This window comes from Notothenia rossii (assembly GCF_949606895.1).
Source record: "Notothenia rossii genome assembly, chromosome: 8".
NCBI lineage: Eukaryota > Metazoa > Chordata > Actinopteri > Perciformes > Nototheniidae > Notothenia > Notothenia rossii.
Genome location: NC_136906.1, coordinates 63,233,668 through 63,260,147, shown reverse-complemented (window position 1 = coordinate 63,260,147; position 26,480 = coordinate 63,233,668). Strand labels below are relative to the sequence as shown.

Below are 26,480 nucleotides of genomic sequence, written 5' to 3'. Positions count from 1 at the left end.
TATACAGGACTGCTGCCCTCTCGCACTCTCAGGCTCTGTTGCATGCCTGCCTGTGTTTATGTGTGTGGAAGTGTACACTCAATGCCAGCTATTTCCTGTTGTTGTGGTATGATTGAAATCGTTTTGGTTTAAAGTGGTTTCAGTGCTCACCGTCCTAATTCACATGGCAGCCTTTCTGAACACATGGGCCTGGACACATTGTTATATGATATATCAAACAAATGTCACTTAAAGCTGCACTAATCAACATGTTTATACTCTAGCCAGATATTTTACTAAAGTTTTGAGGGAGAAAAAGTTTAAATATTAGATTAAATTGGACTAGATTAAATATATATGATTGATTCCTGTAAACAAGGCATTGCATATAGGTTAAAACTGTAATAAAACACTATCTATAGAATATAAAATGTATAGAATAAGTTAGAATCTACTGTAATCAACCAACCTACTATTAAAGAATATATAAATATAGGATACTTTATTGCTTATATGGTGTATTGAGCTTGAGTGGCCAGAAACACAGATACAATGAAAGCTAATGTAGCACGTTAGCCATATCAGCCAGTCAAGCTCTAACAAATCTTAAGAAATCCATATAAACAATATTTTCTGCCAACTCCCCACAGTGATGTTTTGGACAGAAGTCGGTGAAGCGAAGGCATTTCCAGTGTTTAATCTCTGAAATGCCAAAAATGTATTTGGTGTGTATCTTTCCACACAACAGTACGGTCCTTCTCCTCCAGGACATTTCCCAAGCTGTTCACAATGGCTGCTCTGTGTGTGGGGTCGGCATTGTGTGAACGTGACTCTATGCATGCTCCGCGCATGTTTTGTGAGCTTTGTTTTTATCTTGTTCCAATTCTCGATTGTTCAAAGAGTTTGATTATTGCCAGGCAGCTGCGACTAACCCCGACTAACCCTGCTGCCTCGCTAACAAACACGAGGCGCTTTCCTCCTGTTTCTGGTGATTGGTTGCCAGCGTTGTGTGATGCTTGGTTTGATAACATACTAAAACAAAAGCAATACTTTATTTATGCAACGTGGGACTGATAGTGATAGTGATATTCTAAGCTGAGGGGTTGAAAGAGAGAAGTTAGTTTCAAGAAGAAAAATCTCCTTCATTTCTGGTCCAATCAGTCAACTTATAAAGCGACAAAAACGGCACATTTTCAACGTTTTCTAATTGTATCCTGTGATCTCTGACAGAAAGACAGAACATATAAGAGAGAGGAAAAAGAAAATAACCATATTAATAAATGAGAATGTGCTAAATGACTAAATATGGATAAAGAGTCAGATGGGAGTGCAGTGAAGGAGAAAGAAATAGTGCAGTTTCATCACCACTATCAGCTCCATGCTCTGCAGCCTGCACTGCTGTCCCTGGCCTCAGAACGATGGAGAGGCCCTGTTTCACTGCAGCCTGCTTATTCCAATCCACATCCACACATACATATCCACATAGAGAGAGAAAATGCATGATTTAAGATTGAACAGCAAACAAGGCTCCAGTGAGGCATGGCATCCATGTCCTCCTCCTCCTGATTGACAGACTAATGTTCCTATGACCTGTTGAACCGTGTCCCCCTCCCCCATCCCTCTCTTGTTTAATCCTTCCCTCCTTCCTCCCCCTTTTCCTTCTTCCTCCTACCCTTACATTTGTTTTGTTGTATTCATTCTTCCTTCTTTTCTTTTAAAACCTTTTTGTACTTCCACCTTTACTTATCATACTCTTTTTGTTGTCATTTTTCTTCTTACTATCTATTTTGTTTCTCTTCCATCACGCTTTCCCCTCATCTTTCCCATGATCCTCCACTCCCCACCTCTATCCCACATTCCAAAATGTTATCTTTTCTCCCCTACCATCCATACTCATCCTATTTACTCTCCACTCTTGTACCCCACCCTCCTGTCCCCCTCCCCCCTCCCCTCATTAGGACCATGATAAGACCACGGACGAGGTTCTGAAACACCAAGCTAGCATTAGCCAGCTAAAGCGCTCCTTTATGGAGGCGCCACCTCCCTCTCCTCCTCAGCCCAACCAGTGGGAGAAACGTCTCACCTCCTCCCCCGCTCCAACGATACGTATTCAGCAGCAGCAACAGCAAGTGGTACGTCTGTCTGGGTGTGTCTGTCCGAGAGGAAGCATGGGGCATTTTTGCTTTCAAACTTTTGTCTGGTGGAAGGTTTTCATTGCAGACAGTTGCAGTGCTGCAAAACTGTTGCAAAGAAACAACAAAGTCAGTTTCTTGAGTCTTAAGTGGGCATTTCCATTTGATGCTTTTGCTTTGTTGCGGTTTTCATCACCTGTTTTTACCCCATTCTCCACTTGATGCACTATATGGGGTTTCTTCTTCTCTCTAGGGACTCTCGCTTTGCTCCATTTCTTTCTTTTTTTTTCCAGCTGGACTCACGTTTTATATCTTATTCCTGAAGTACAACTGTTTTATTTTGTCAATGATGTGATATTCTCCTGGTATCCGCTCTCTTAATCTGTTCTGCTTGATATAATCAGTGTTAGAGGCGGAGGTGTGAAGCATGGCTGCTCTTTGTGCTCCTTTATTTCTTCTCTGTCTCCTCTCAAAAGTTTCATTTCTTCTCTTCTTCTCTACGTTCTGTGTGTTGCTGTAGAGTCTCGAGGAGGAGATAGCTTCTGTACTCCTCAGTAGACACTCTGGCTATTGTTCAGCGCCTCCTGCCTGCTGTACGCCTGAACCGACTCTAGATGCTGATATAACCCCAGCTCCTACTTCCACTGAGGTGCTGCTACTGAACCTTTAGGAGTCACTCTACTTTCAGTTTAGTCGATGAAAGTAAATCCATCTAACTCTAGAGGCTTGCAAGATGTGTTCATCAAACACTAAATACTTGCAAGCTGTCCATATCGCCTGCTGTGGATGGTGGATGAATGATTTGTAACAGAGACCATTCATCCTGAATAATAGGCATGGTAAATCTAATATAAAGTAAATAACAGATGATAGAACATCCCCCGTTTGTTTTGTTGTGGTACTTCTGTTTGTGGATTGAAAGCAAATCCGCCCCATTTAAATATAAATATCTTCTTTACCAGCTACTTTAGGAACAACAGGTTTATTTTTTATACTTTTTGCTACAAAATCAGCAAATATTGAAGCAGTAGTTTGCACCAAGCTTAAAAGAAATCAAATTAGATTCACACTGTTTTCCTTTTTTTACATATGCTTTAAAATGTTAAATTCATTTACGTATACCAGGCTTTCTATGGTCATTCATCTCAGAGAAACTGCTGACTTCAATACAAGGCTCTTTGATCTTTCAAATTGATGGGATATTCTCTTTAAACCTACCAGGGATCTTCTTATCTTCTCCTCATCGTAAACTCTTTTCATCCCTGCTGCCTGCAACCCGATTCCTCATCGATTGATCACTTTGCATGAAAGATGGAGAATCCAACTAACATATTCAACCCTTTCTCCCTTGTGCAAGCATGGCTATAGAGTGCCACCGTGACGCGTCCTAAAACCCGGAAGTAAACTCCTTCCGGTTCCTTCGACAAAAAAGGAATGCAATTTCTCCATAGGATTTTGGAAAATAGCTGGAAATAAGGTCTGTGGTTGACACACATTTAAGAGACGGATCACGGTTTGTTCATTTTCTAATCGTTAATCTATTCGCCGGAAGCAGAATGCTAACGTTATGCTATAAACGAACTACAGCAGGGTCAACGCCGACTTAAGATCCATATTCAAAAATACAGATTCTAAATGGTACAAGTTGAAGCGTTTGTTTGAACAGTTTGCAGGAGGCAGGTACTTGCTTTCAAGCAGAACAGGGAAAACAAACTTAGCGGGAGTGTTTACGCGTTCGGTGTATTGACGTACAACGGACTCGACAACTTCTGTAGTCCTATTCAGCCACTTGTTAACAACCATCGTTTTTCAGACACGTAAACTCATCAAAAATCACCAGCGGGTTCACTGCTGATGTATTTAATGTCGTAGAACAAAACGTGATCTGTCTCTTCAATTTGTGTCAAACACAGACCTTATTTCCAGCTATTTTACAAAATCCTATGGAAAAAATGCATTGCTTTTTGTCGAAGGGACCTGGAAGTGGTAAAATGCTAACTTACTTCTGGGTTTTAGGACGCGTCACTGTGGCACTCTATACGGCTAAGTTACAAATTCTATGCTTTGTCACGGTCAGTGTGTTTGATTGATGGTTGTCATGGTAACTTTCTGTCACGCAGGAGAGTGCGCCCCAACTGGAAGATGTCCCCGCCACAGAAAACTTGATCTCTGAAACCAAAGAACCTGCAAAGGTGGTCCTAAATTAACTTTTATTAATCCATCCAGCCTTCCATTCACGATCCTTTTCCTCCATTTCCTCCATTTCCTTCTGGCAGCTTGAAATGCCATGCTGCCTCTGCAATCATCAAGTCATGACTTTTCATTTGTCTTCATATCTGTTCCGCTCACTGTCTTTGTGTCTCTTTATCCACAGTTGAACATCTTCATCTTCTTTTATTTCCGTTGTGTATTATTTATCTTTTATTTATGTTCAATGATCTTATTTTATTTTTGTGTCCCCATGCGTTTGTTGTGTATGTCTGTGCACTTCCATTGCGTGTGTCCGTGCACTTCGTGTACGTGTGTGTGTGTGTGTGTGTGTGTGTGTGTGTGTGTGTGTGTATGCATGTGTATAGACGGCCGAAGTTGAAATTGAAGAAACCGTTGTCGTCCAAGAGGTTTCCATAGCGCCCAAACCCGGACTCGTCACGGTTACGAGCCCACAGGAAGTGACGGTGGAAAAAGAAGTAGTCGTAACGGTGGAAACGAAAGAGGCGAAGCAGGAGAGCGTTTCATCGGAAAGCGAGAGCGAGGAAGAAGCGGAGTACCATCCGAATGTTTCCGTGTCTATCTGTCACACACAAATACCAGAGGAGGAAGAGGAGGAGGAAGAGAAGGAGGAGGAAAAGGGTGTGTCGGTTCCAGATGCTCCTTCCCTTCCCGCTGATGTAGAAGAAGAGGAGATCGAGAAGAATAAGAAGAATGTAGGGGAGGAAGTAGAAGCTAAGAGCAACGATGATCCAATCACAACACAGGCTACAAACGGTCACACCCTGCCGGAGGAAAGTGGTCTCGCCCCGGAAGAGGAGGAGGAGGAAGAGGAAGAGCTGAAAATGAATGGAGAAGCCTCTGTGGTGGAAGCAGATCCCCGGCCGCAGGTTATTTGTTGCTCCGAGGTAAAGTCTTCACTTTGCCGAGGCAGAGCCCCGCCCCCTCTGGGCTTTCATCCATCCTACCAGCCGTAAAAACACCCGCCATATTCTCTCCTTCCTGCTTTCCACAGTGCCGGTTTCCTTCCTGCTTTTGCGTGAATATTAAAGCCCCATGTACATCCTTACACTTCCTGTTTGTCCTATAGAGTTAAATCCGACTGAGGAGTTTTTTTGTTGTGCGTTGGTGTCAAGTTTCCATCCACTACACCGTTAATTTCAGTCTTTCTGTGGATTTCCCATATTCATATAAGTTCTGTGACATCATCATACTCCACATCATTATCAACATTATCATAGTGTGGTGTCACTTCCTCCTTCTCTGTATTTGTTAGTGTTGTGAAGTAAATGGGGCCTGCATGATGCTTTTAGGTGTACACTTGCTGTTTTTGCTCTGTATGCCGTATTTCACTTTTTGGTGTGTGTGTGTGTACTTGTGTGTGTCCTTTGCGTGTTTTGGCAGTGATGCTTCTCTCCCTCTGTGAGTGTTTAATTGGCTCGTCATGGTCACCATGGTAACGCTATTGTGGAAATCATCATTGCCAACCACTCAGGAAATGCCATCCGCTCATCTGAATGTCTTTTTTTGCATGCCGGCTAAACATCAATTTGCCCGTCTTGTTATATGCTCATGTTCTATGCATGTTTGTGCCGTGTCGTACTTTTGAGTCGAAGCCAAATATGCTGTCGTAGTTGTGTGCTGCTGTTCTAGCTGTCGCCTGTGCATTGCTGGAAATAGTTGTTGTCGTATTCTGCGTTTTGTTGTGGTGTTGTCGCACGAGATTGAAATAACTTGCATGAGTTTTTTCTGCATTGACTCAAATGCTTTATACAACTACTGCTATGTGTACCACTGGACAACTGAATCACTTCCCTTTCAGTACAATAAGTACTTTATTTGACATTAAAAATCACACATTTACACTTTTATGATATTTTACCAAAAAAAACCTCAAACATTGAAAGTGATTTCCTAAGCTAGTGCTAGTACATGTGTCTTTATGTCTCCTTAACTGTCTCATTGTTAATTGACCCTCTTTGTATTAACTCCTCCCTCACTTCTCTCTCGTCCCTCCCTAGCCACCTGTGGTAAAGACAGAAATGGTGACTATATCAGACACGTTTGCAGCCCAGAAAACTGAGATAGCTACAAAAGAAGTTCCCATCGTACACACGGAAACCAAGACCATCACATACGAAGCCGCACAGGTGCACATTTAAGAAACACAAGGGAGTTTTTGTGTTTATTTTTGTCCTTTCGTGTGTCGGTATTATTGTATTTGTGTGAAATTGTATCATTATTTAAATGTTTTGTTTTAAAAAGCACGTCCCAAAAAGCTTCCTTCCTAGAAACAGTGCATGCTGTGGTTATTTCACTTCTTCTTCCTCAGGGAAATCATGTTTTAGTTTGTAACAAAACTTTCTTTGGAGCAACAGGGATATTCTGTTGGAGTTCAGCTAATGATCTGTTTTTGTCTCCTCTGTTATCAGTTGGATGGTAACGGCGATGGCGAGCCCGGTGTGCTGATGACAGCTCAGACAATCACCTCTGAATCTCTGTGTACTACTACAACCACACACATTACCAAGGTACACACACACACACACACTTATTCTTACGCCTTTTCTTTCTCTATTCTGCTTTGTATGGAAGGTAAGCAAGAGCGAAAAAAAATAAAAATTCTCCCCCATGCTCAAGACCTCAGAACAGTTGGAAAAAAATAGGATCATTTAACACTTTTCTTTTCTCTTTTTATTTCATTTTAAAAACAGATGGGAAAACATGTTTTGGCAGATGTTTTTGTTGTTTTCAGGATCAAGTGTTTGCTGTTGTAATACTCATTTCATTCATTGTACAACAATCCTATCTTCGTCACTATGGACTGATGGCTTTGGGCCGGGTGATTGTGCGCACCTGGGGCCCTGGGTTGTCCCTCCCCCCTCACCTGTGTTTGATTCCTCTGTGTATTTAAGTGCTGTCATTTGTTGTGCTGGGGTCAGTGTGTGTGAGCTGCTGGTGGCCGCAGGCTGAGCACGTGAGCAGTTTATTGTGGCTGTGTCATTGTGTGTGATCTAACATTGGGTTGATCATTTAATAAATGCCCCGTCGGGTTATATTTTTGGATTCTCTGCCTCTGCCTCCTTGCTTGGTCGGGCCGCTCAGTCTCACAACCTCAAAAGATGATCCTTGCAAAATCTCTTTTACCTTATTTTGAAGTCCCAGTTTTTCAAAAACACAGAAATGTATTTAGACTCAGACTTTAACTCAGACTCGTGCGCCTCTCAGGGCTTCCATAGATATGACCTGTTATATCCACCAGCGGGGGATTAACCAATTTGACCAAACATCAAAGCCTTATTGTTGTTGTGTATTTTGTTGCAGATGTTAAAGGGCGGCTTATCAGAGACGAGAATTGAGAAACGCATCGTCATCACTGGAGACTGTGACATCGACCACGACCAGGTTAGTGTTCCAGTCGCGAAACCCAATCTCGTTTCTTTACTAAGTCAGCTAAATCTTTCTGTTAAATCAACAAAGAGAGGTCTGGTGACATGTCCATCATGTTGCTCATAGTCTGAATGCTAAATTAGATTTATAAATCGCATAATAGAGACGCCGACATGCAATTATCCACTACATCCTTCTCATCACGTATTCATCCATACTGCTGGACAATGGCCCCCCCATGTCTGATTGTGTTGCTCGTTTGTGTCTTTGTCTAAGATTGTCAGATTATAAAGTTTTTTGTTGTCCTAGATTTAATAAATACAGAACACCTGTGTACAAAGTCCTGTTGGATTTTAAATAACAGATCAATATGAGCTTAGAGTGAATTCCCCTAATAATAACCAACTATTAGTCCCTTTGTCACCGAATTGTAACTATAAAATGGGCGAAAGGTCCTGCAATGTTCATTCATTATAAGGGGAAACAAGATGTTACACTGTCCCTGTACACACTGACCTTCTCATTTAGGAAAAAGAAGATTGATAAACCCTGCCCTAAGTTAGTTTAAAGACCCAATCAAATATGCAATGTCAACATATCTCTCGAATATTTGACAAAGAAAAAGTATTTAACTCAGGTCTGGATCTTTATGCATGATCCCTCATCCACTGCTTTGTTTAAGTTGCCTGTTTCATTTGAGACGCTGGATTTACATTTCTTTTTTTATTGGAAATAAGATACAAAAGTATTTTATTTCCACTTGATGTGTCCAAAGCCATTTTACTTCAACTCGAAGAAGTGAAATAGCGTATAGATCGTAAATCCAGCATTCTTGTCCTTTTTCTTTATGCTTCTTATTTAACTTTTCATTTAACTCCATCGTTTTTCCACCCTTCCCTCCTCCTCCCCTCCCCCCCCATCATCTCCTCCACTGCACGCCCTGCCCGGTGCTGCCTCTGTGTGGTTACCCCTCGGTACTGCAGGCACTGGCCCAGGCCATTAAGGAGGCCAAAGAGCAGCATCCTGACATGTCTGTTACCAGAGTGGTGGTTCATAAAGAAACTGAGCTGGCTGAGGAGGAGGATTGACTGAACGCAGGTAATAATAATAATAGTAAGGCATTATTATTATTATTATTATTATTCACGGTGAAAGTGCTGGAGGTCTTTGTGTTGCTCGAAAATGTTGCAGTGAACTTTCCATTTATATCAGGACTGAAAAAAGTATATCTTTTTTTCTGTTGTACATTTAAGACTCACCTGTTTTCGCTGCGCCTTGGTCATTCAAATCTAACAAAAAATGTTTTTACTTTAAAATAATTAAGCTTATTTGAAGCAAATGTCCTTTCAGGATTTTGTGTATCTTTACTGTTGATTGCACCTGCTGTAAGTCACTTTGGTTAAACGCATCTATTTACAAAACCCATGAGAATTAAATATTGAAACATGTGAAGTAATAAATTAATAAAAATACGAATAGAGAAATGAAGGGGAAAGAGAAAAAAGATTACAAAAAATGCTAATTAATCATTTATAAATGATAAATAAAAATATGTCACCTAAATACAATGTAATCTTAGCAGTGGGGTGCATAAAGTGGTTAATTTACGAAAGCTGAGGGAACAAATAATCCCACACATAAAGCAAAAAGCCACCATGAAACATGAAAAGATTTGAAAGAAAAAGGAATAGTACATTTAAGGCCCCCCCCCCCCCTCTGTGTTCCCAGAGCTGAAGGACCCATCGTGAGTGTTTCATCCGCTGACGTCGAGCGACCTTCATCACCCTACGACAACCCTGACTGACTGAAGAGGAGGAGGAGGAGGAGAGCTGGAGAAACAGAAAGGAGACAAACGGAGAAAAGTCGCTCACGTCTTCCCTGTCCATCGTTCTTACATTTCTGTGGTGCATCTGAATCCCTCACTCCCAAAACGAGAAAAAACTAAAAAAAAATGACATCTTCCGAGGGAACAAAAAAAAGAACCACTTTGTTAGATTAACATTTGTAGCGTGTTTTAATTTTTTTTAATAGTGTTTTTTTCTTTAACTGTTTTACAAAAAGAGAGGTAGTGTGTCTGTCATGTATTTCAAACTCAAAAACTGAAGGGATGCACCGATAACCAAAAAATGAGTCAACGCATTGATTATTTCTCAAAAGTCAAAGTATATATTCCAGTTTTTTTTCAGATGTAGAGGTACTGACAATCACAAATATCTTTATCATTTTTTTTTATAAAAAGGAATAAATATGACGCTAAAGCTTTGTACTTTTTTTTTTTACTGTATCAGCAGTGGACAATTGGAATTGGTGCATTCCTTAGAAAAAAGTAAAAAAAAAGTTCGGTTTTAAATTACAGCTCCCTCCCTCACTGACTGGTGTAAATGGAGAGGAACACAATGTAACAAAGTACTTAAATATTTAACAATAACAAGTAAGAACTGCTCGTTTTTCAACAAAATCAAACAGTCTTACTCATAAAATCCCTTTCACAGTCAAATGACTAATCACTAACAATTATGAAAAGAAAAAAGTAGGGAGCTGTAACTTAATCTATCGTAGTAAAAACAAATCAACAACATTTTGTTTCAAATGTTTATGATCGTGTCTTTTTTTTCTGTAAGTATAGTTGTTATTCATCCACATTCCTTGTGTGTTGACTGGCTGCTGAGTGAGTTCATTTTCAGTTAAATCCACTTAAATCTAAGAAAAGAATTTACATTTTGCCATTCACTGTGGACGGGAAAGAAAAGGAACATTTATTAAACGTGACACCAGACAGGTGGAATTACTTCCTTGTGATATATTTGTAAGTTTTACTGTATTTAAGAATTCACTTTTACTAAATTGACTGAAAATGAACTGACTTTAAAGCTATACAACTCTCTGTACAGTAAAGATAAAGGTTATTAGACGGGATGCAGCTTTTCGTTAGCTAAATGCTCTCCCTGGGCCCGCCCACTGTACGACACTAGCCATTCCTATTGGGCCGCAGGGAAGCAAGGGAGCAGTCTTTTGATTGGGAGAGAGGACCAGTAAACTGAAAGATAATTGGGAGATAGGTGGCGCTGCGTAGTGCCAACTAACAACTTTGGGAAAATACATGTAAAGCATATTGGCCTTTACAAGGGCATGCTATTCACTCATGATTTTTATTTGAATACTTTTAGGACGATATTTAATACAAAATGTGCAAATTAAGCACAGGTATCAAACAGAGGATGTACAGTAAACTGATAAACAGTCCAAAATTCAGATTTCTCTTTTGCTAATTTTGCAGCAGTTTGTCATTATAGTTCAGCACTTCATTTCATTCCCAGCTTGGTTTCATAAAAAGCCAACCAACCCTGCCTGATAAAATAAGATCTGGGATTTAATTGAGCATGTCTTCACATATTTGTATCTTAAGCGAGACTAAGTGGAAGGCTAATGTGTTTGATTGGTTTGAGAGTGTGTAGATAACAGATTATCCTACAGTACGTCGAGATAAGATTCTCGACAGCGGCTTATGTCGTAACTGATTCACCGCAACCAAAATATTCTTCAGCATTAAAGCGATTTTGATATGTTCCTGACCTATTTTACAATCAGTTGCCAGTACACTACAATCAGACAGTTACAACCAAAAAGTAAAATGCTGCTTAAAGGGAAACGTATCCGACGGTTTGAAGTGCTCTTGAAACCCCTTTTTATTCAGTGTTTGGTGTAATTTTACCGCAAATATTCCACAAAAATGTGACTGTGTAAATATTGGTGGCATTAAATTGGATAGAGCAAGGGGTCGACAAAGATTTTCAGTGTGAGCTGCGGAAAAACAAATTGTCCTGAAATGTACACGTTTTTAGTGCCACAGATTAATTTGAAAACACTTCCCGACTAACTGGACATAGAGGCATTTTGAATTAGAGACTTTTATCGTTAGGAAATGTTAAAACACATTCTCACCACTTGATTGAGTGGTAATGACTGCCTGGGCTTTCTATGGGGACACAATGGTCTGACCTTTTCTATGCAGTTAAATTAGGTTCCAGATGAGGGGGAAGCTTCAACCTTTAACCCCCTAATGCCACAAAGCAGCAGAAAAACCTTTTCTAAAAACAACCATGAAACGCTAGGCAGCTTTGGAGCTTTCGCTATCCAAAGGAAAGTCACACTTTGGAAAAGGAATTGCTTGTATCACAACAGCTATATTTGTAGATTTGCTCATTGTCTTATCTCTGTGAAATTGATGTAGTTGGGATGTAATGGCGCCCTCTCTGATATTTGTAATATTGTCTCAGTGTTTTTGACATTGAAGGAACACACCACTACAAGCCACCATTTCTTTTTTGTACTTCTAGCCCCGGGTTTAACCTCTTTTGGGGGTCTGGGCTCTTTTAACCAATCACAGGGGCTTTGGGTGGGCTGTGGGGTCTGGTTTTCCAAAATGTGGACATTTTATTTGGTTCATTAAAGAATTGTCTCAAATGAACGCGTTTCTATAAGTAACTTTATTAACATTAAACACAGTATAGACAAACTGGTGAAAGTTATTAGTTACAGTGGCAGCTCCATACAAACATGGTAACATTAATAACAGAAAGAGATGGTATTAAAAATATATAATCAAAAGACAGTATGTTGTTTTCTTGTATGAGGCTGATGAAGTAGATGATTATCTCATGCTTTGTACCACAGATTTGACCATTTCAATGACCAATAAAACCAGCATCATTTTGAATTTCAATGACTTAAAAACTCAAAGAAAAACTTTGTATAAAACTAAAAACACTTTGGAAAACCAACCACAGCTGCCTCATCGTTCTCTCTTTAGCCAACCAATGATCATCAGAAGGGTTTTTCTATCTAGCAGCTTATTGTCTTGTGTCCCCCACGCACAGCCACTCCTCCCCTGTGTAACACTGTTTAAATAAAGGATTGTTATACTCTGAAATCTGTTGGTCACATCATTTTTTATTCTTTCATAGGTTAATTTGTTGTATAAAATGTAAATCCTGTATGCTAATTATCATAAAACTAGTTTTCTCGGCTGAGGTATTCTAATAATGAAACATAAAGGTACAGTAATACAAACAAATTATCTTTTCAACAGTTTCTCAAACTTTCTCTCAGCTTTAAAGAAAAATACAGCTTTATGATGCTTTTAGCTTCATAACAATGACAGAAAAGGTAATATTCAAGATTACCATGAAGTTTAAAAGAACTGTTGTCATTATCACATCTGTTTTCAGAGTAAATGGTTTTTCTTTAGACGCTTCAACATTCATCATGTTAAGGCACTTTTATGATGGCTGAGATAAAGTCTCTTCCTGATTGAGTTGATATTTATTATCACACTGATTTGTAGAGATGTCCGTGCAATCTGACAGAAAATTGATGATTTCAGAAGGTTTATGCTTCTGTTTTCAGTGTGGTTGGTGAAGAAAATGTGTGTGTGTGCTGCTGACAGCTGAGTGCTACCCAACACTCCTCTTGCTCCGGTCTGCACTTCTGTTCATCTGCCGGTAGATGGCGCTTCTGTTTTCCACCACCACATCCTCCTCAACTGGGAAATAGTAGGAGAACAAACTTGAGCACTGTTTGAAACTTAAAATCAAGGACATAATACAAAACAGACGGATAATAGTCCTCATACATGTTTTGTATTGCATAGATGTGGTTACACAGGAGAAATGGAGGTATTTACCTCTAGTCATAGGCCTACACTATGTTTCATACCCTTTTCCTTTGATATATTGCTTGTTGCTGTTGTTTGAAACTTTGCAAAATTAATAATAAACTAACAATTTATGTTATCATCGTCAAATTATAAATTCAGTCATCTTGTAGGTTTGCCAATCCTTGATTTTATGTGTTTCATGAAGGAAACTAGTTTTGAAAGCTGTCCACTGTGCGCATGCGCAGTGTTAATCACTCGATTCGTCCTCATCACGCACAGGTGTGTCAAAAGTTAATGAAAACATTGTGAAAATCAACTTCCAAACTTACCATTATGAACATTTTAATATATATCGTTTTTTCCCATTCATAAGCTACCCTAGAAATGTGTGCTAGCTAACTTTAATAGGCTATACTGCTGCTTTGATATCAGAAATCCACTTAGCTAGCGTTATTAAGTTAGCTTAGCTATTGCTTACAGCTAGGCTAGCTCGGAATACGTAAAAAATGTTTTCAACTCATTGTTTTATACATTTTGGAGCTTACATTATCAACTAACATTATGTTGTTCAATTCCTGTTTCTGAAAAAATACCTGTATTAGAAAGTTGTAAAAAGGTGTTAACTGTGTTGCAGAGTTTCCCCTTTGGATTGTTGAAGATGGACGTCTCCCTGTAAAAATTAATCGGGCAGAGGGAGCTGGGAGGACCACCATATTACTGAGTAAGTGTATAGTTAAATTGCATTAATGTGCTATTTAACGCATCAATTAACATCCTGAAATGCAGCTTTAGGCTCTATCTTATGGTGATTTAATGACTGGACGACAGATGCAGCCATGTTTCCTATAAAGTCAGTTAATACTAAAGGCTTGAAGAGAAAGTCGTAAACCCCTAGTGTAAAATAACACTAGTCTTAATTGATTATAATTTGCCTGAGAATAAACAGCAGTTGATGAACAGAAAACTACAAACACAGACACACTTCATAGTTTTACTACATGGCCATAGGAGAAATTAATCTTTAAAAACAGGTCACTAAATAAAATGCCAGCACTTGTATTATGCCTCACCAAGAAATTGATGAACACATCTTCTTTATATAGATGGCTGCAGACAGTATACATCAGGGCAAACTGTGAGCTGACTTAAGGCTGCAGTCCTTTTTTAAACAGAATTTGAGGCTTATCTAGTGAAAATCTCAATAAAAGAAATCTTTACTTTCATATATCCTGTCTGTGGTAGTGGGAGAGGATGATTTCGGTAGACCTATAACCTTTACTGGATGTGTTGATGACTGAGTGCTTGAACGTTGTGTCAAAACAAAGCCCAAAGGGGTCAAGTTCACTTATCAAAACAACGCTTGTTATCAGAACACACACACACACACACACACACACACACACACACACACACACACACACACACACACACACACACACACACACACACACACACAGATGAAAGAGAAGCCATTGCAGCAATGTTTCCACGCTTTGATGCTCTGACCCTGTTTAACACACACTGTATCTTTCACACATTCACATGTAAACACACAAACAAATAGGCCACTATAGATAATCAAATCAGTGACCTGGTCCTCAATCACACTTAGTTTCATCATATAAATGTCATTTTGCCAAGTGGTTTTTCTTCTTCTTGCAGCCTATTTTGGATCTTTTTCATTATTTAGAGTGTAGCTTGTTTTCAGGGCCTCAAGACATTTTTCTACATGACATGAGCCGTCGGGTATTGTTAAAAAGACATAGTGTATGAGTGCATTTGCAGAAATTATGGTGCAATTCATGTATTACTTTTCTGTAGATACTGGTATGAATAAAAATATGTGCGTGACACTGGACTGATAGTGGTAGTTTTAGTGATAAAACCTCTTTGGAGTACTCTTTTATCTAGAAATCCTTTCAATGTGTTGATGCGTTTATTTATAGTTAGCGTAGCCCCGGAGAAAGACACGTCCATTTAGTTACACAGCACCATGGTAAATGTAACATCAGCAAGAGATGTGTGGACATGACCTAGACATTTAAAGTTAATGACGTTGCCTACCCTGTCTGATCTTCCAGCTGAGGTAGACGATCAGTTGCAGCAGCAGCAAGCAGACAGACAGGAACAGCAGCAGACCAAACAGCCAGAGAGGGAACAAGCTGTCTGTCTCTCTGTCTGTCTGCACCATGGTCTGTCGAAGGAGCAGAGCCAAATCAGCCCAGGGGCCGCTCAGCACCTCCATGCTGCTGCTGCATGGGAGGAAACATTTTAAAAGAGGGTGCCAGACTAATGTGATTATATGACAATCAGATTGACACTTACGTATTCATTAAGAAATGGGAGCACCAAATGACATCAAGGTTAAAAAAAGGATTAAATGCTTTAAAAGTCCAATTCTCTCACACATAAGACTTAGTTTTAATAGCAAATACAGTAAGTCAACGTTTCTTAGACTTTTATGTCATATACTACAGTTGTTCTAATATCATGTAAAAACTAACTTAAATTGGATGAGGTCTTTCCTTCATGTTGACATACAATGTAGTTATTAGTTCAGTTGGTAATATGGTAGTACCTCCTTCAAAGTACCTTATAGTATTTGTAAGAATGTACTGTAGCAAGAGTTAATTCAGTTAAACAAACCAAATCCTTTTGAGTGTACTTCAATCAATTTGAGTAATTTCAGCATTTGAACACTAATTGTTAAATAAGGAAAAAAGTCAGAGCTCTTGCAGGCTGCCCTTTGTTTTTTTGAAAATCCCAAATGTATTTACAATTTAAAGTGAGATGGAGAAAATAATGTAGTTTTTGTATATGCACATTCATCATACAATTACCATTCTGTTTTCAATAGTGGTGACACATGATGTAAAGTTATTTTCAATGGAAAATGCGGTATGAGACATTTTAAAGAATGCATTTACATTCTTTGTTTCGATGTTCGCTAACATTAGCATGCAGATCAGTTCAATGTGTCCATATATGGTAAATTAAAACATTCTGAGTTAAAAATTAATCATTAATCAAGCTAATAATTTCAATCCTATCTGTTTTGGCTGATGGTCAAGTCATGTGTGTCATTTCCTTTGTTTGAATGGAAACACAAAAGGAAAACACAGCTCAGAGTACCCCAAAACAAGCAGCTACATTCACAGAAAACTTTTGTGAACACAGCATAGACGGTTATTAGTATAAATCAAAAGATCAACTTACAGTTTCAGGTTCCCCAGAGACAGGTTTGAAGGGATGCAGATGGTAATGAGTTACAGATGGCTGCCAAATGTTATCAGTGAGCTAACACATAGTTGTCCTGGCAGCTGTCGGTACTCAAATGAAATTGTATCAGAGCCAGGAATTAAGTGGAGGTCAAAGGTGACATATTTGCGATGGCTGTCACATAACTTCAAGACCTAAAAGTTTTAAAACTGAGTCAGCGTCGGGGTGTCACATCAGGTTTCACCGGTGAAGGAAGTGAGATAATCCACAGAATAATTCCTCTGGGAGAAATGGCGGGTATAATCCAGAGGTAAAGCAGGTACTGTGAGTTTCTCTCTTTCTGTCTTTCTTTTGCTCCCGTCCCTCTCTCTCATTGGCAGAAATGCCCCCACTGTTGTTGTTGACGATTTGAACTTTGTTCTCTTTCGACGGTCAAACCTTGTGATTGCTAAGAAGATTAGCTCTACTGGCCAGGTCTGAGTGTGTGAATATGTGTGTGTTACAGTACAGAGCGAGTGTTACTGCAGGTTAATCCAAACGGGAAAATTTGTCTAAATCTGATACTTTTTTGTGCACGTGTGCTTTGGGAGCTTGAGTTATGTTTTGATCATTGAACCTCAGACCTTTGCTCTCACTGTGTCATAAAACACACACTACTCACTGACACACACACACACATTATTCCCCCTCAGATTGAAAAGAGAAGTCTCACTCACTGCCTTTTTCCCTTTGTCTACTTATCTTTACCAACGGAAACTGACACCTTTTTGATCAGTGAATCTAATGAATACTTTAAAAGAGAACTGATGGCATCAACCTTGACTGAGTTGTCACAACACAAAGGGAGGGGGAGGGGGAGGGGGGCAGGGCAGGCAGGCAGGCAGGCAGGCAGGCAGGCAAGCAGGCAGGCAGGCAGGCAGGCAGGCAGGCAGGCAGGCAGGCAATCAGTTTGACACTTAAGCTTACATACTGACTGTAGTGTTACACCCTGTTGGAAGTCACATGAACACATTACTTTTAAGGTTGCTGAAAATATTTGTAATGTGCACAGATATCAAATCAAAGCACATTTTAATTAATAAATATCCCAATATCCCAAAGTACAAATTTGCCTCAGGGGATTTTTCAATCTTTACAGCAAATGACTCTGTCCTTAAAACCTTTTAATGAACTAGTAAAAACTCCCCAAAAGATACCTCACTATTAGTTTGGGAAATGTGGATATGAGATGGATTAATATGAGTTTAAACCGTGCATTGTCCTGTGTATCTACGTTTAATATTCTCAGCTAACAGCTAACTTTACTCATCCAACAGGCATGGAGCAACATAAACATTGATTTGGAGTCGTGTATCAGACCACCCAGCGAAGGAAAGTACATTACACGCTCTCCTATTTGCTCTCTTTTGGTCTCCACCGTCGCCTCTAGGAAACAATCTGACTTTATAGCTGCCTAGTGCTCCACAATGTCCAGCTAAGCTAACTGTGTCTGTCTACCAGTTGGTGCCGGCCAGTTAGCGTACCTTGTGTATTTGACCTTTCCTTTGTCAAAAACATGTATCAATTGTTGACATACAAATAAGGATTAGAGCAAATTGAAGCAGTAGCTTTTTTTCTCTCACATATTTGCATTGGACTGTCCAATTTATTGTTTGCTTACAGTAACCAACATTTACTGCCATTTTTGTATAAGATAAAACAAGATAAGATGTACTTTATTGATCCCAATTTGGGAAATGTTTGCGTTGCAGCAGCATAAAACACAACACATAAGAGGAATTAAGAGTAGAAAAAAACTATTCTAAAATGTAAACATCTCAAAATAGAAATAAAACGGCAATAAAAAAAGTAGAAAATATACACGTTGAAATCCCAATAATTACAGTAAACAAAATATAAAGCAGGATATTATATACATTAAGTGTGTGAGGAATGGAATATTGAATTAAATAAAGGTGTAAAATGAACAGTATGAGTTTAAGTATCTGTAGTTACATCATGGAGATCAACATTTTCAGTTCAGTTTATAAAGTACTAAAAGTTGTACTGAAAAACGTATGAATATCTAAGAAGGCATTTTATTAATACAAATGTAGATTCTTCAACTCTTCCTAGCTTTGTGGCTATACCAGGCTAACCACCTTGATGTTATGATGCTGCTAGAAGTCTCTACACACTGACACACTGCTGGTTTCCACCTGCAGTTTTATTTGACCATATCTCATCAAGCTAACAAGCTGGCAGGAAACCAAACGCAGGTTGTGTTCGCTCTGAAGTCCTACGGGAACGTCAGGAGACTGTGGTTTTTATATTCGCTGCCAACACGTCTTAGTTCTCGCAGCACGTATCCCTGCCCTCGGTGTGGTCTGACACCCGCTCAGATCCCAGTATCAGCTCTCCTGTCATGGGAAGACCGATTTAAAAACACACCATTAGTCTTTTCTCAGAGGAGAGAAAGCAGGCTTTATATGAGATCAAATCAAACAAGCCTAATTTGGCTCTGGTTGCTGAGAAGGCCCCGCTATTCATGAGATGCTGTCATCCACATCAATGGTATCGATCCGCTTTGTTGTTTCTCCGATTGATCACGAGATAAAGGGTTTATTCTCGGAGAAGAAGAGCATGTGTGTCTCTGTCTTCTTCTGTGATTGTTTTCTGATTGACTGTCACAATGCAGCTATTTCTGGAGGATTTACACACACCGCTCCGTGTCTTTCTGTGATCAAAGACATCATTATTTTGTGTGTGTGTGGGCTCTCATTGATCAGCTTAATGGAGGCTTGTGAGAGATAGATAGAAAGGTGTTTTTATGTGATTTCTAAACTTATTTAGTTGCCTTTTTATATTCCAAAATGGCATGTTTAATTAAAGCAGTAGAGTAAGAAAGTAAATACCCACAAAAGAGACAACTTTGCATTATTTATGAAACATGACTGATAAAACATTTAAGGGGCTCTTGCGGATACAGGAAGTGAAACCCTTGTATTAAATCTCTCTGTAAATCTCTTCTGAGCAGCCATAACTCTGGCTAAATGTTTCCTCCAGATCAGATTAGACTTCTCCCATAATGCCCGGGGAGGACTCTTGGAGCGTTTAGCCAGCTTGTCTGCAAAGAACAACATAACTGCCAAAAAAAAAAGCTGTTTCTCTGCAGCTCCAGTGTTTCTTTTGGGCTTTTCTTCTCTCTCTTGTTATCCCCTATTCTCTCTGGTGTACTCGAACCACAAAACAGAACCACACTTTCAACTTATAAGCTATTTACTGACAAAAGTTTGGAGAACAAAATAAAGCAGATATGAAGCTGCTGCAGGAACAGGACTGTCGAGTGATGGAGAAAGAGAGCTCGCCCTCAGTGTTAAGCTCAATCCTTTTCTCAGGCTTTTTACCTCGTATCTTTCTGCTGATTGCCAACGCTCAGGATCCTAATGCTCCTTCCTCGTTGTGTGTTTGCTGGTGTAGTTAGGCTGCCGTCTCCACTTTGTACCTGTGTTTGTGTGTTTGTGCAGTCCGATGTGTGGGTGGAAGGTTGTCTGCGTATGTCTTCAGCACTGTGGGAACGGATCCTGGGTTTCATTGATTGTAAACAGATGAAATCACCTCAACTCCCTCTGTCTCTTCCTCGTGATACCAAGGCTGTTTAATTGATAAACAAAACAAATAGAAATGAATACAGCCCAGGGGTTTTTCTAGAAAAATATAATGAGGGTAATACTGTGGTGCTGATCTTGGAAAGAAGATATATAAATTCTCCTAAACAGATGCCCGTATACAAGCTGATGATGTGAACAACAATGCTACGTCGGAGCGCCGTAAAACAAAGCTGTCTTTGGGTCTAACATCCTATTTGGCACATTTTTGAGTAATTATACAGTTTTTGACATCACTTTAAAATCGCACGCTGAAAGTAAGAGGGCACATTGCCCGTTACCCGATTTAGACAAATCCCTTCTGCCCACTCGCTAAAGAGACATTTGCTTTGTGTTTATCGTGGCTGTTGATTGCTAAAATATCAGACCTACATGTGCACAAATCACATCTTGCTGTCCCAGATAAGGCTACATTTCAGTTTGATTTTAATTTGTGATATGCATCCTCCAAAACCCCAAATGCAAATTATTGTCCTAAAGCAGGGGTCTCCAACCTTTCTTCATCTGAGAGCTACTTTGAAAAAATGCAAGTGGCCAGGAGCTACTTGCATCACATCGCTTCCATTTATTCACGTAATATATATATTGGTATAGCCCTCATCAGTTGAATTAAGCTACTTTTATACACATGTGAAATTGCAATACCTAAAGCTTATCACAAATCTTAACTTCACATCAAGGTCCAAGAAAACGACATTTTCTCACATATTATTATGGCCCACATAGTAAGTACATCACTGAGAATTCACCTACGTGTCCTTAATCACCACCTTACAAGCATCTTATGGCACATGTGTCAAATAAGTGCATTCACTCTTTTTTACAGTTAGTGAGACGACTGGCACTGCATGGAGTCCACCATACAGGTGTATGCTGGACCCACTTAGGTTCACTCTAATAGAGTCATTTAAATGTTCATCACTCATTCTTGTTCTGTATTTAGATTTCATGACATTCATGTTAGAAAAAGCTGCTTCACAAAGGTATGTAGAACAGAACCAAATAAAGTAGACATGTTCAGTGCTGCTTGGTGAATGTTCTTATAGTTTTCTGGGTCTACAAGGTTCCAGAAATGTTGTGAGTTTTGCTGAGACTTAAGCTGAACATGATTTTGGAGATTTATAACCTCCATCTCCATTGACACTGAACGGTTCAGCCATCTTTTTCTTCTTCTTCTTTGTCTTGACATTCAATTATAAATCTTAATAAATCAATAGGTCTAGCCTCCCTATATCTGTGTGTGAAATTGTTCCATCCTCAAAAACAAAAAACTAATACTCTGCAATCCAAGACTTGATTAAATCCACCAAAAACCTGACATGACGATAACAACTGTTTTTCAAAAAACACAAATCCCTCCCTGTGTGTTTCTGAGCCGCAGCGACAGGGCCTGATTCAGAGCGGGTCATTCTGCGGTTGGTTCTGGACTGGTGTTGCTGGAGAAAGCAAACTGCTCCGTGTGTAGTGTCGCTGTGCCGCTGTCACGTCTGTTCCTTGATCTCTGCGTCACCGACCAATTTTATATTCGTGTAACAGAAAAAATTCTAAAATAAAAAGACGTTATTATCCAGCCGTGGGCGAAAAATAAAGAAGCAACCTTACTACGCTATAATCGGTAATCCAGCGGCGAGTTACTGACAAGCTGATCGACGTGTTGGAGAGCCCTGTCCTAAACAGATTTCTGTTTGATAAATATTTTGGAACACTATTTACTCGTGTAAAGAATAATTCATTTATATTCCCTGCAGGACTAACTAGTTTATCCTCTCCAAACTTGCTTTCAGGGATGGATGAGTTCCCACTTTGGTTGATTCTCTTTACTGTCTTAACCCTTGTGTGGTGTTCAGGTCAAATTGACCCGATTTCCATTTTCAATGAATAAAAAAAAATATAAGGATATTTTCGTTCAACCTGAATCTTAATGGCCGGGGCTTATTTATTGTGAAGAACATGTGGAATAGTTTTTTTTTTTTTCTACTTATGAAAAAATTCCCACCCGCATTTATGTCCTTCATAAGAGGTTCGGAATCTGACCCGGATACAATACCAGGACAGACAGACAGAAAAACACACACACACACACACACACACACACACAATTGTATGAATAGAGAAGCTGTTTGATCCTGTTTTCCCTTGATCTTTACCCTTGTAGTGTGTACACAAAACTATCCTAGAACATTATAAACATTTTAGATCTTCCAGAAATGTATAAACATTTTACATTTTCTCGCACTGTCCCCCTCGCACCTGCGAGCCGGAGGAGGGACTAAACAGAGACATAACCTCAGTGTAGTAACAGTTAGTGCAGAACTACAATTATCTACCAACAAAATGGCCAAAAGATATTCTGCTCAGAGAGCCTTGGAGCTAATAATGGATGAGAGTGAGTGGAATGCATTAGAAGAACACGGTGAAGTGGAACAGGAAGACATTTCTGAAGATGAGGATAATGTGGAGGTAAACTCAGAATTTGACAGCAAATTGGAAGATGAACTTGACTCAGAGCGAGCTGCTGGATGACCCCCACAGCCAGCCGCAAGAAGACCCCCACCCACAGTCAGCTTCTGGAAGACCCCCACAGCCAGCTGTGAGGTCTGTGGACCCTCAAAGGACTCCAAGACACAGACTACATGCAGCAACTGCAACAAGTACATCTGTGCTATACACACAAAGAAGTTCTGTACATCATGTGTTTCCTAAACGGACTTTCCCATTGACTCTCATGATGTTCTGCAGCGTCACTTCATCAATATCTTTTTACGATATACTGTATTTTATGAATAGTGACTGTTAATTGTTTTTATTTTCTTTGTGTTTATATCTGTTCTATGTCATTTATATGGATGTTTCATTCTCTCTATATTTCACAGCCAAATACTTTTGGATGTGTGGTTCTTGTGTTCCAATTGCTGCTAAATTACTTTATTTCCTTCAGGGCTTTGATTATTATATGACAGATTAAAAATAATAAACATTAATGAAAAAAATTTTCATTTACATTTGTCCTAGAAAAGCATGAGCAACATGTAAACTTAGTTTTTATTACAGTGTATTTTTTGTGTATTATATATCATATATTTCATTTATATTGTTGGGGAATGAGTTAAAGACAATATATACAAGGAATTGTGCATGTTGAATTTAGTTCTGTGTTTTTTATTATTACCAAAGGGTGCAAAATGTGAACATAACACAAGGGTTAACTTGATAAAACGCTGATTTGGACCCAAAATGTTGTACTCGTCCAAACCTAGACTCAAAGTCCTCTTGGAGATAGAACTGGCACAGGATGGATGTGAATGAGTGTTTCCACACAGACCGTGTAGAAAATGTAATTTTTTTTGCAGCCTCCCGTAGTTGCTGTTTACTCGCAGGATGGGACAATTCGCTGCAGGGGAAGTTATGGATTTCTTTGAAGTGAAAATAAGTGCTATGTTTAGTAGCTTGAGTAATGTTTTCATGCCCCTGGCTATTGTTTCAATAAATGCTTTAGTCATTTAGTATTCCTGTTAGGAATGATGTTTTTAAAAGACTGAGGTGGTTTGTCTGTCTGTCTTTCTACCATTTTGTCTAATTAATTATGAAGTACTGAGTTTACAGAGTAGTTCATTTATGAATTAGTCAATCAACAGACAATTCCACTGATAGTGGATTAAGCATTATAAAAAAAAAAAGTCTATGTTTTAAAAGCAATTCATTAACAATGTAATGTATACTTACTGTGCTTTTTCTATCATGTAAAAATCAATCGATACAGTATATTCTGTATATAGTCCATACTAAATACAGATATTAGAAGAAAACACAGGCCTCTAATTGTAATGGTATTTACCTCAAATGACCTCTCTTCCCAGCTTTCTTTTGTAGAAAAAACGTTCATTGGTTTTCGTAAAATGGGTTTTTAGCCCGTCTGGTTTATATCCTTTTCTAGATTACTTCTAGAGTTGTAGCTGTGAATCACATGTATATTTGAGTTGAAGCCGCTAAAGTTAAGTAGGGGCAGAAATCAATAATATGCCCACAGTGACGAAGGTAACTTCGTCACTGTGGACTGACGGCTTCAGGCCTTGTAACTCAGCACTTTAGTGAACAGTTTGCACTTTATTAGCGTGATTGCACAGTACAGCGTGGCCTTACATATTTGCAAATAATTTATACAAATTATTGAGGTAGTTTATTAACTGATTAAACCGTATTGATTAGAATGTCGTCTGGAAGGTGCTGGTCGGGTCCTCGGCTCCGCCTTTAAAGATAGGGGAGTTAGCGAGAGCGCTGAAAGTATTTATGCTAGTGTAAGAATGACAGCGGTTGAGAATAATCAGGGTGCAAATAATATGTTGAGGGTGTATTAATTATGAAGTTAAGTTGCATTAATTGTTAAATTGTTAATTGTATAAAGTTGACATCACTTCCCCATGTCTGTTGCTGCTAATTGTGTGCACCTGGTGCTCTGGGTTGTCTCCTCCCCCCTCACCTGTGTCTTGTTGGTTTGATTGGTCTGGGTGTATTTAGGCTCTGTTTTTCCTGCCAGTGTGTGTGAGATCCTTGTGGCTGCAGGATGTGTTCAGGGAGAACAGCAGGGTTGAGGCTGTGAACTATGTGCACATGATTTTAATAAATGCCCACACCGGGTTATAATTTTGCACGTTCTGCCTCTGCCTCCTTGCTTGGTCGGGCCGCTCAATTGTCAGTCTCACACCCACTTACAACAATACATAGCACTTTCAGATTGAATTATTACAAGAGTGAACGGAGACACTTGTTTCACTCCAAATGGGCACACACAGTTGCCAGGAGACTGCAGACACCTGACCAGAGGTCAGAGAGTGCATTTAAGCTCAGTAGAGGACACGGAGATGGACTGATACAGTATACTGCAGGAATAAAAACAGGGGGTTTACCAGGAACTGATGACAGGATGGATCAGGTTCTGACAAAACAGAACAAAATGTTCAGATGTTATTCCTGATCAGCATGCGTTGTGAATTTGCTCCGCCAAGCTGCAGTCAGACTGTCACTACAGTCCCACTGCAGTCTGTGTGGGTGTGGAGGAGAGGGGGTGGGTATACATGTTTGAGGATGGACCTGGAGCACAGAATGATGATAATGAAAAGGGACTGGAAGTGGACATTTGGGCCGATGCATGATGGCGATGGCTGAGGATCATAGACCACATACATTGGTGTATTCAAAGAGTATAAATGTTGATATATCGACTGTGAACAGCTAATAAAAATGTTAATTGTTAATTTTATCATAGATTCACTTCTTATTAGGGCTTAAAAGATTATTAAAATGCAATCAAAAACCCAATTTGAGTTATATATTCAATATATATGGCAGGGGGCGCTATGTTTGCTACAGGTAAAATATATGTAACCTTTCTGAATTAAGGATTGTGTTGATAGACGTGTCGGCCTACACATCATATTCAACCTACTAAATCAAATGTATTTGTTTGGTATAGATCCCCTTTAAAAATTCACATCATGACAATTTTAAACCTATTTTTCAATCATAATGAGAAAAATAATCATTCTCTCAAATATCGTGAATCATTATTCAAATTGCAACATCACTCAAAGTAATTGTAGTTATATTTTCCCATCGCCCAGTAATGTTTTTATAGCTTACAGAGGATGTTTCTTTACTTGTGTTTGAGTGTCTCTTACTTTCTTCCTTCTCTCTCTTGTTTTCCTTCCAGTTGTCATAGCAACCTCTTGGCCTTTTTAACATAAGTTACATCGGTGGACGCCGATGATGCTCATTTCCATAGTTACCGGGGCTTTGTTAATGAGATTTGGAGCTTCCGGCATTATGTAAGAGATGTGACATTTAACTACAATCACAGACACTCAGCTGGAGTGTGTGCTCACTAATGTATTGATGGGTATTGATACACACACACACACACACACACACACACACACACACACACACACACACACACACACACACACACACACACGAGCACATTCATATTTCCTACAGTATAGCTGCTGTCAGTGAATGCCTCAAGGGTTTAACATTCAGTTGCTCTCTTCTCTCTCTCTCTCTCTCTCTGAAGAAGCCTCCAGCGCAGGAACTGATTTATCGTTCAGGGTGGGATTTAACATGCTAATTGATGTATTGCCTCTGCCAGATTTGACGTCATATATCTCGAGTAATTACTTTTATACATTAGTGTATTCACTTGCTCTTACATCAGAGATAATATATTTCTCTTCAGCATGCTGCATAGAGTGA

The 26,480-nt window shown here is 39.3% G+C and overlaps 2 protein-coding genes and 1 long non-coding RNA gene across 25 annotated transcripts in view; 2 read left to right on the top strand and 1 right to left on the bottom strand.

Moving 5' to 3' along the window:
* Positions 1–12,639, top strand: part of epb41l2 (erythrocyte membrane protein band 4.1 like 2) — a 56,728-nt gene extending 44,089 nt beyond the window's left edge. For 5 of the 17 annotated variants that reach the window (XM_079644691.1, XM_079644689.1, XM_079644690.1 and 2 more), the window contains 9 exons: positions 1,938–2,111; positions 2,632–2,760; positions 4,232–4,303; positions 4,688–5,227; positions 6,341–6,469; positions 6,752–6,850; positions 7,644–7,724; positions 8,693–8,807; positions 9,438–12,639. In XM_079644691.1, coding sequence (XP_079500817.1) covers positions 1,938–2,111; positions 2,632–2,760; positions 4,232–4,303; positions 4,688–5,227; positions 6,341–6,469; positions 6,752–6,850; positions 7,644–7,724; positions 8,693–8,797 — 1,329 coding nt within the window. In that variant the 3' untranslated portion in view covers positions 8,798–8,807; positions 9,438–12,639. Of the gene's footprint in view, positions 1–1,937; positions 2,112–2,631; positions 2,761–4,231; positions 4,304–4,687; positions 5,228–6,340; positions 6,470–6,751; positions 6,851–7,643; positions 7,725–8,692; positions 8,823–9,437 lie in introns of all 17 variants that reach the window. The other 12 variants (XM_079644688.1, XM_079644678.1, XM_079644693.1 and 9 more) reach the window with 12 other exon arrangements.
* On the bottom strand, positions 12,640–17,155 carry LOC307015823. The gene is made up of 3 exons (XR_013801653.1): positions 16,582–17,155; positions 15,430–15,617; positions 12,640–13,251 (listed from the first exon to the last, which is right to left on the bottom strand). It is a non-coding gene; the product is annotated as an uncharacterized lncRNA (long non-coding RNA).
* Positions 13,345–26,480, top strand: part of tmem244 (transmembrane protein 244) — a 73,783-nt gene continuing 60,647 nt past the window's right edge. For 4 of the 7 annotated variants that reach the window (XM_079644704.1, XM_079644703.1, XM_079644702.1 and 1 more), the window contains exon 1: positions 13,345–14,086. The gene's annotated coding sequence lies outside the window, so the exon portion shown is untranslated. The remainder of the gene's footprint in view (positions 14,087–26,480) is intronic. The other 3 variants (XM_079644699.1, XM_079644698.1, XM_079644706.1) reach the window with 2 other exon arrangements.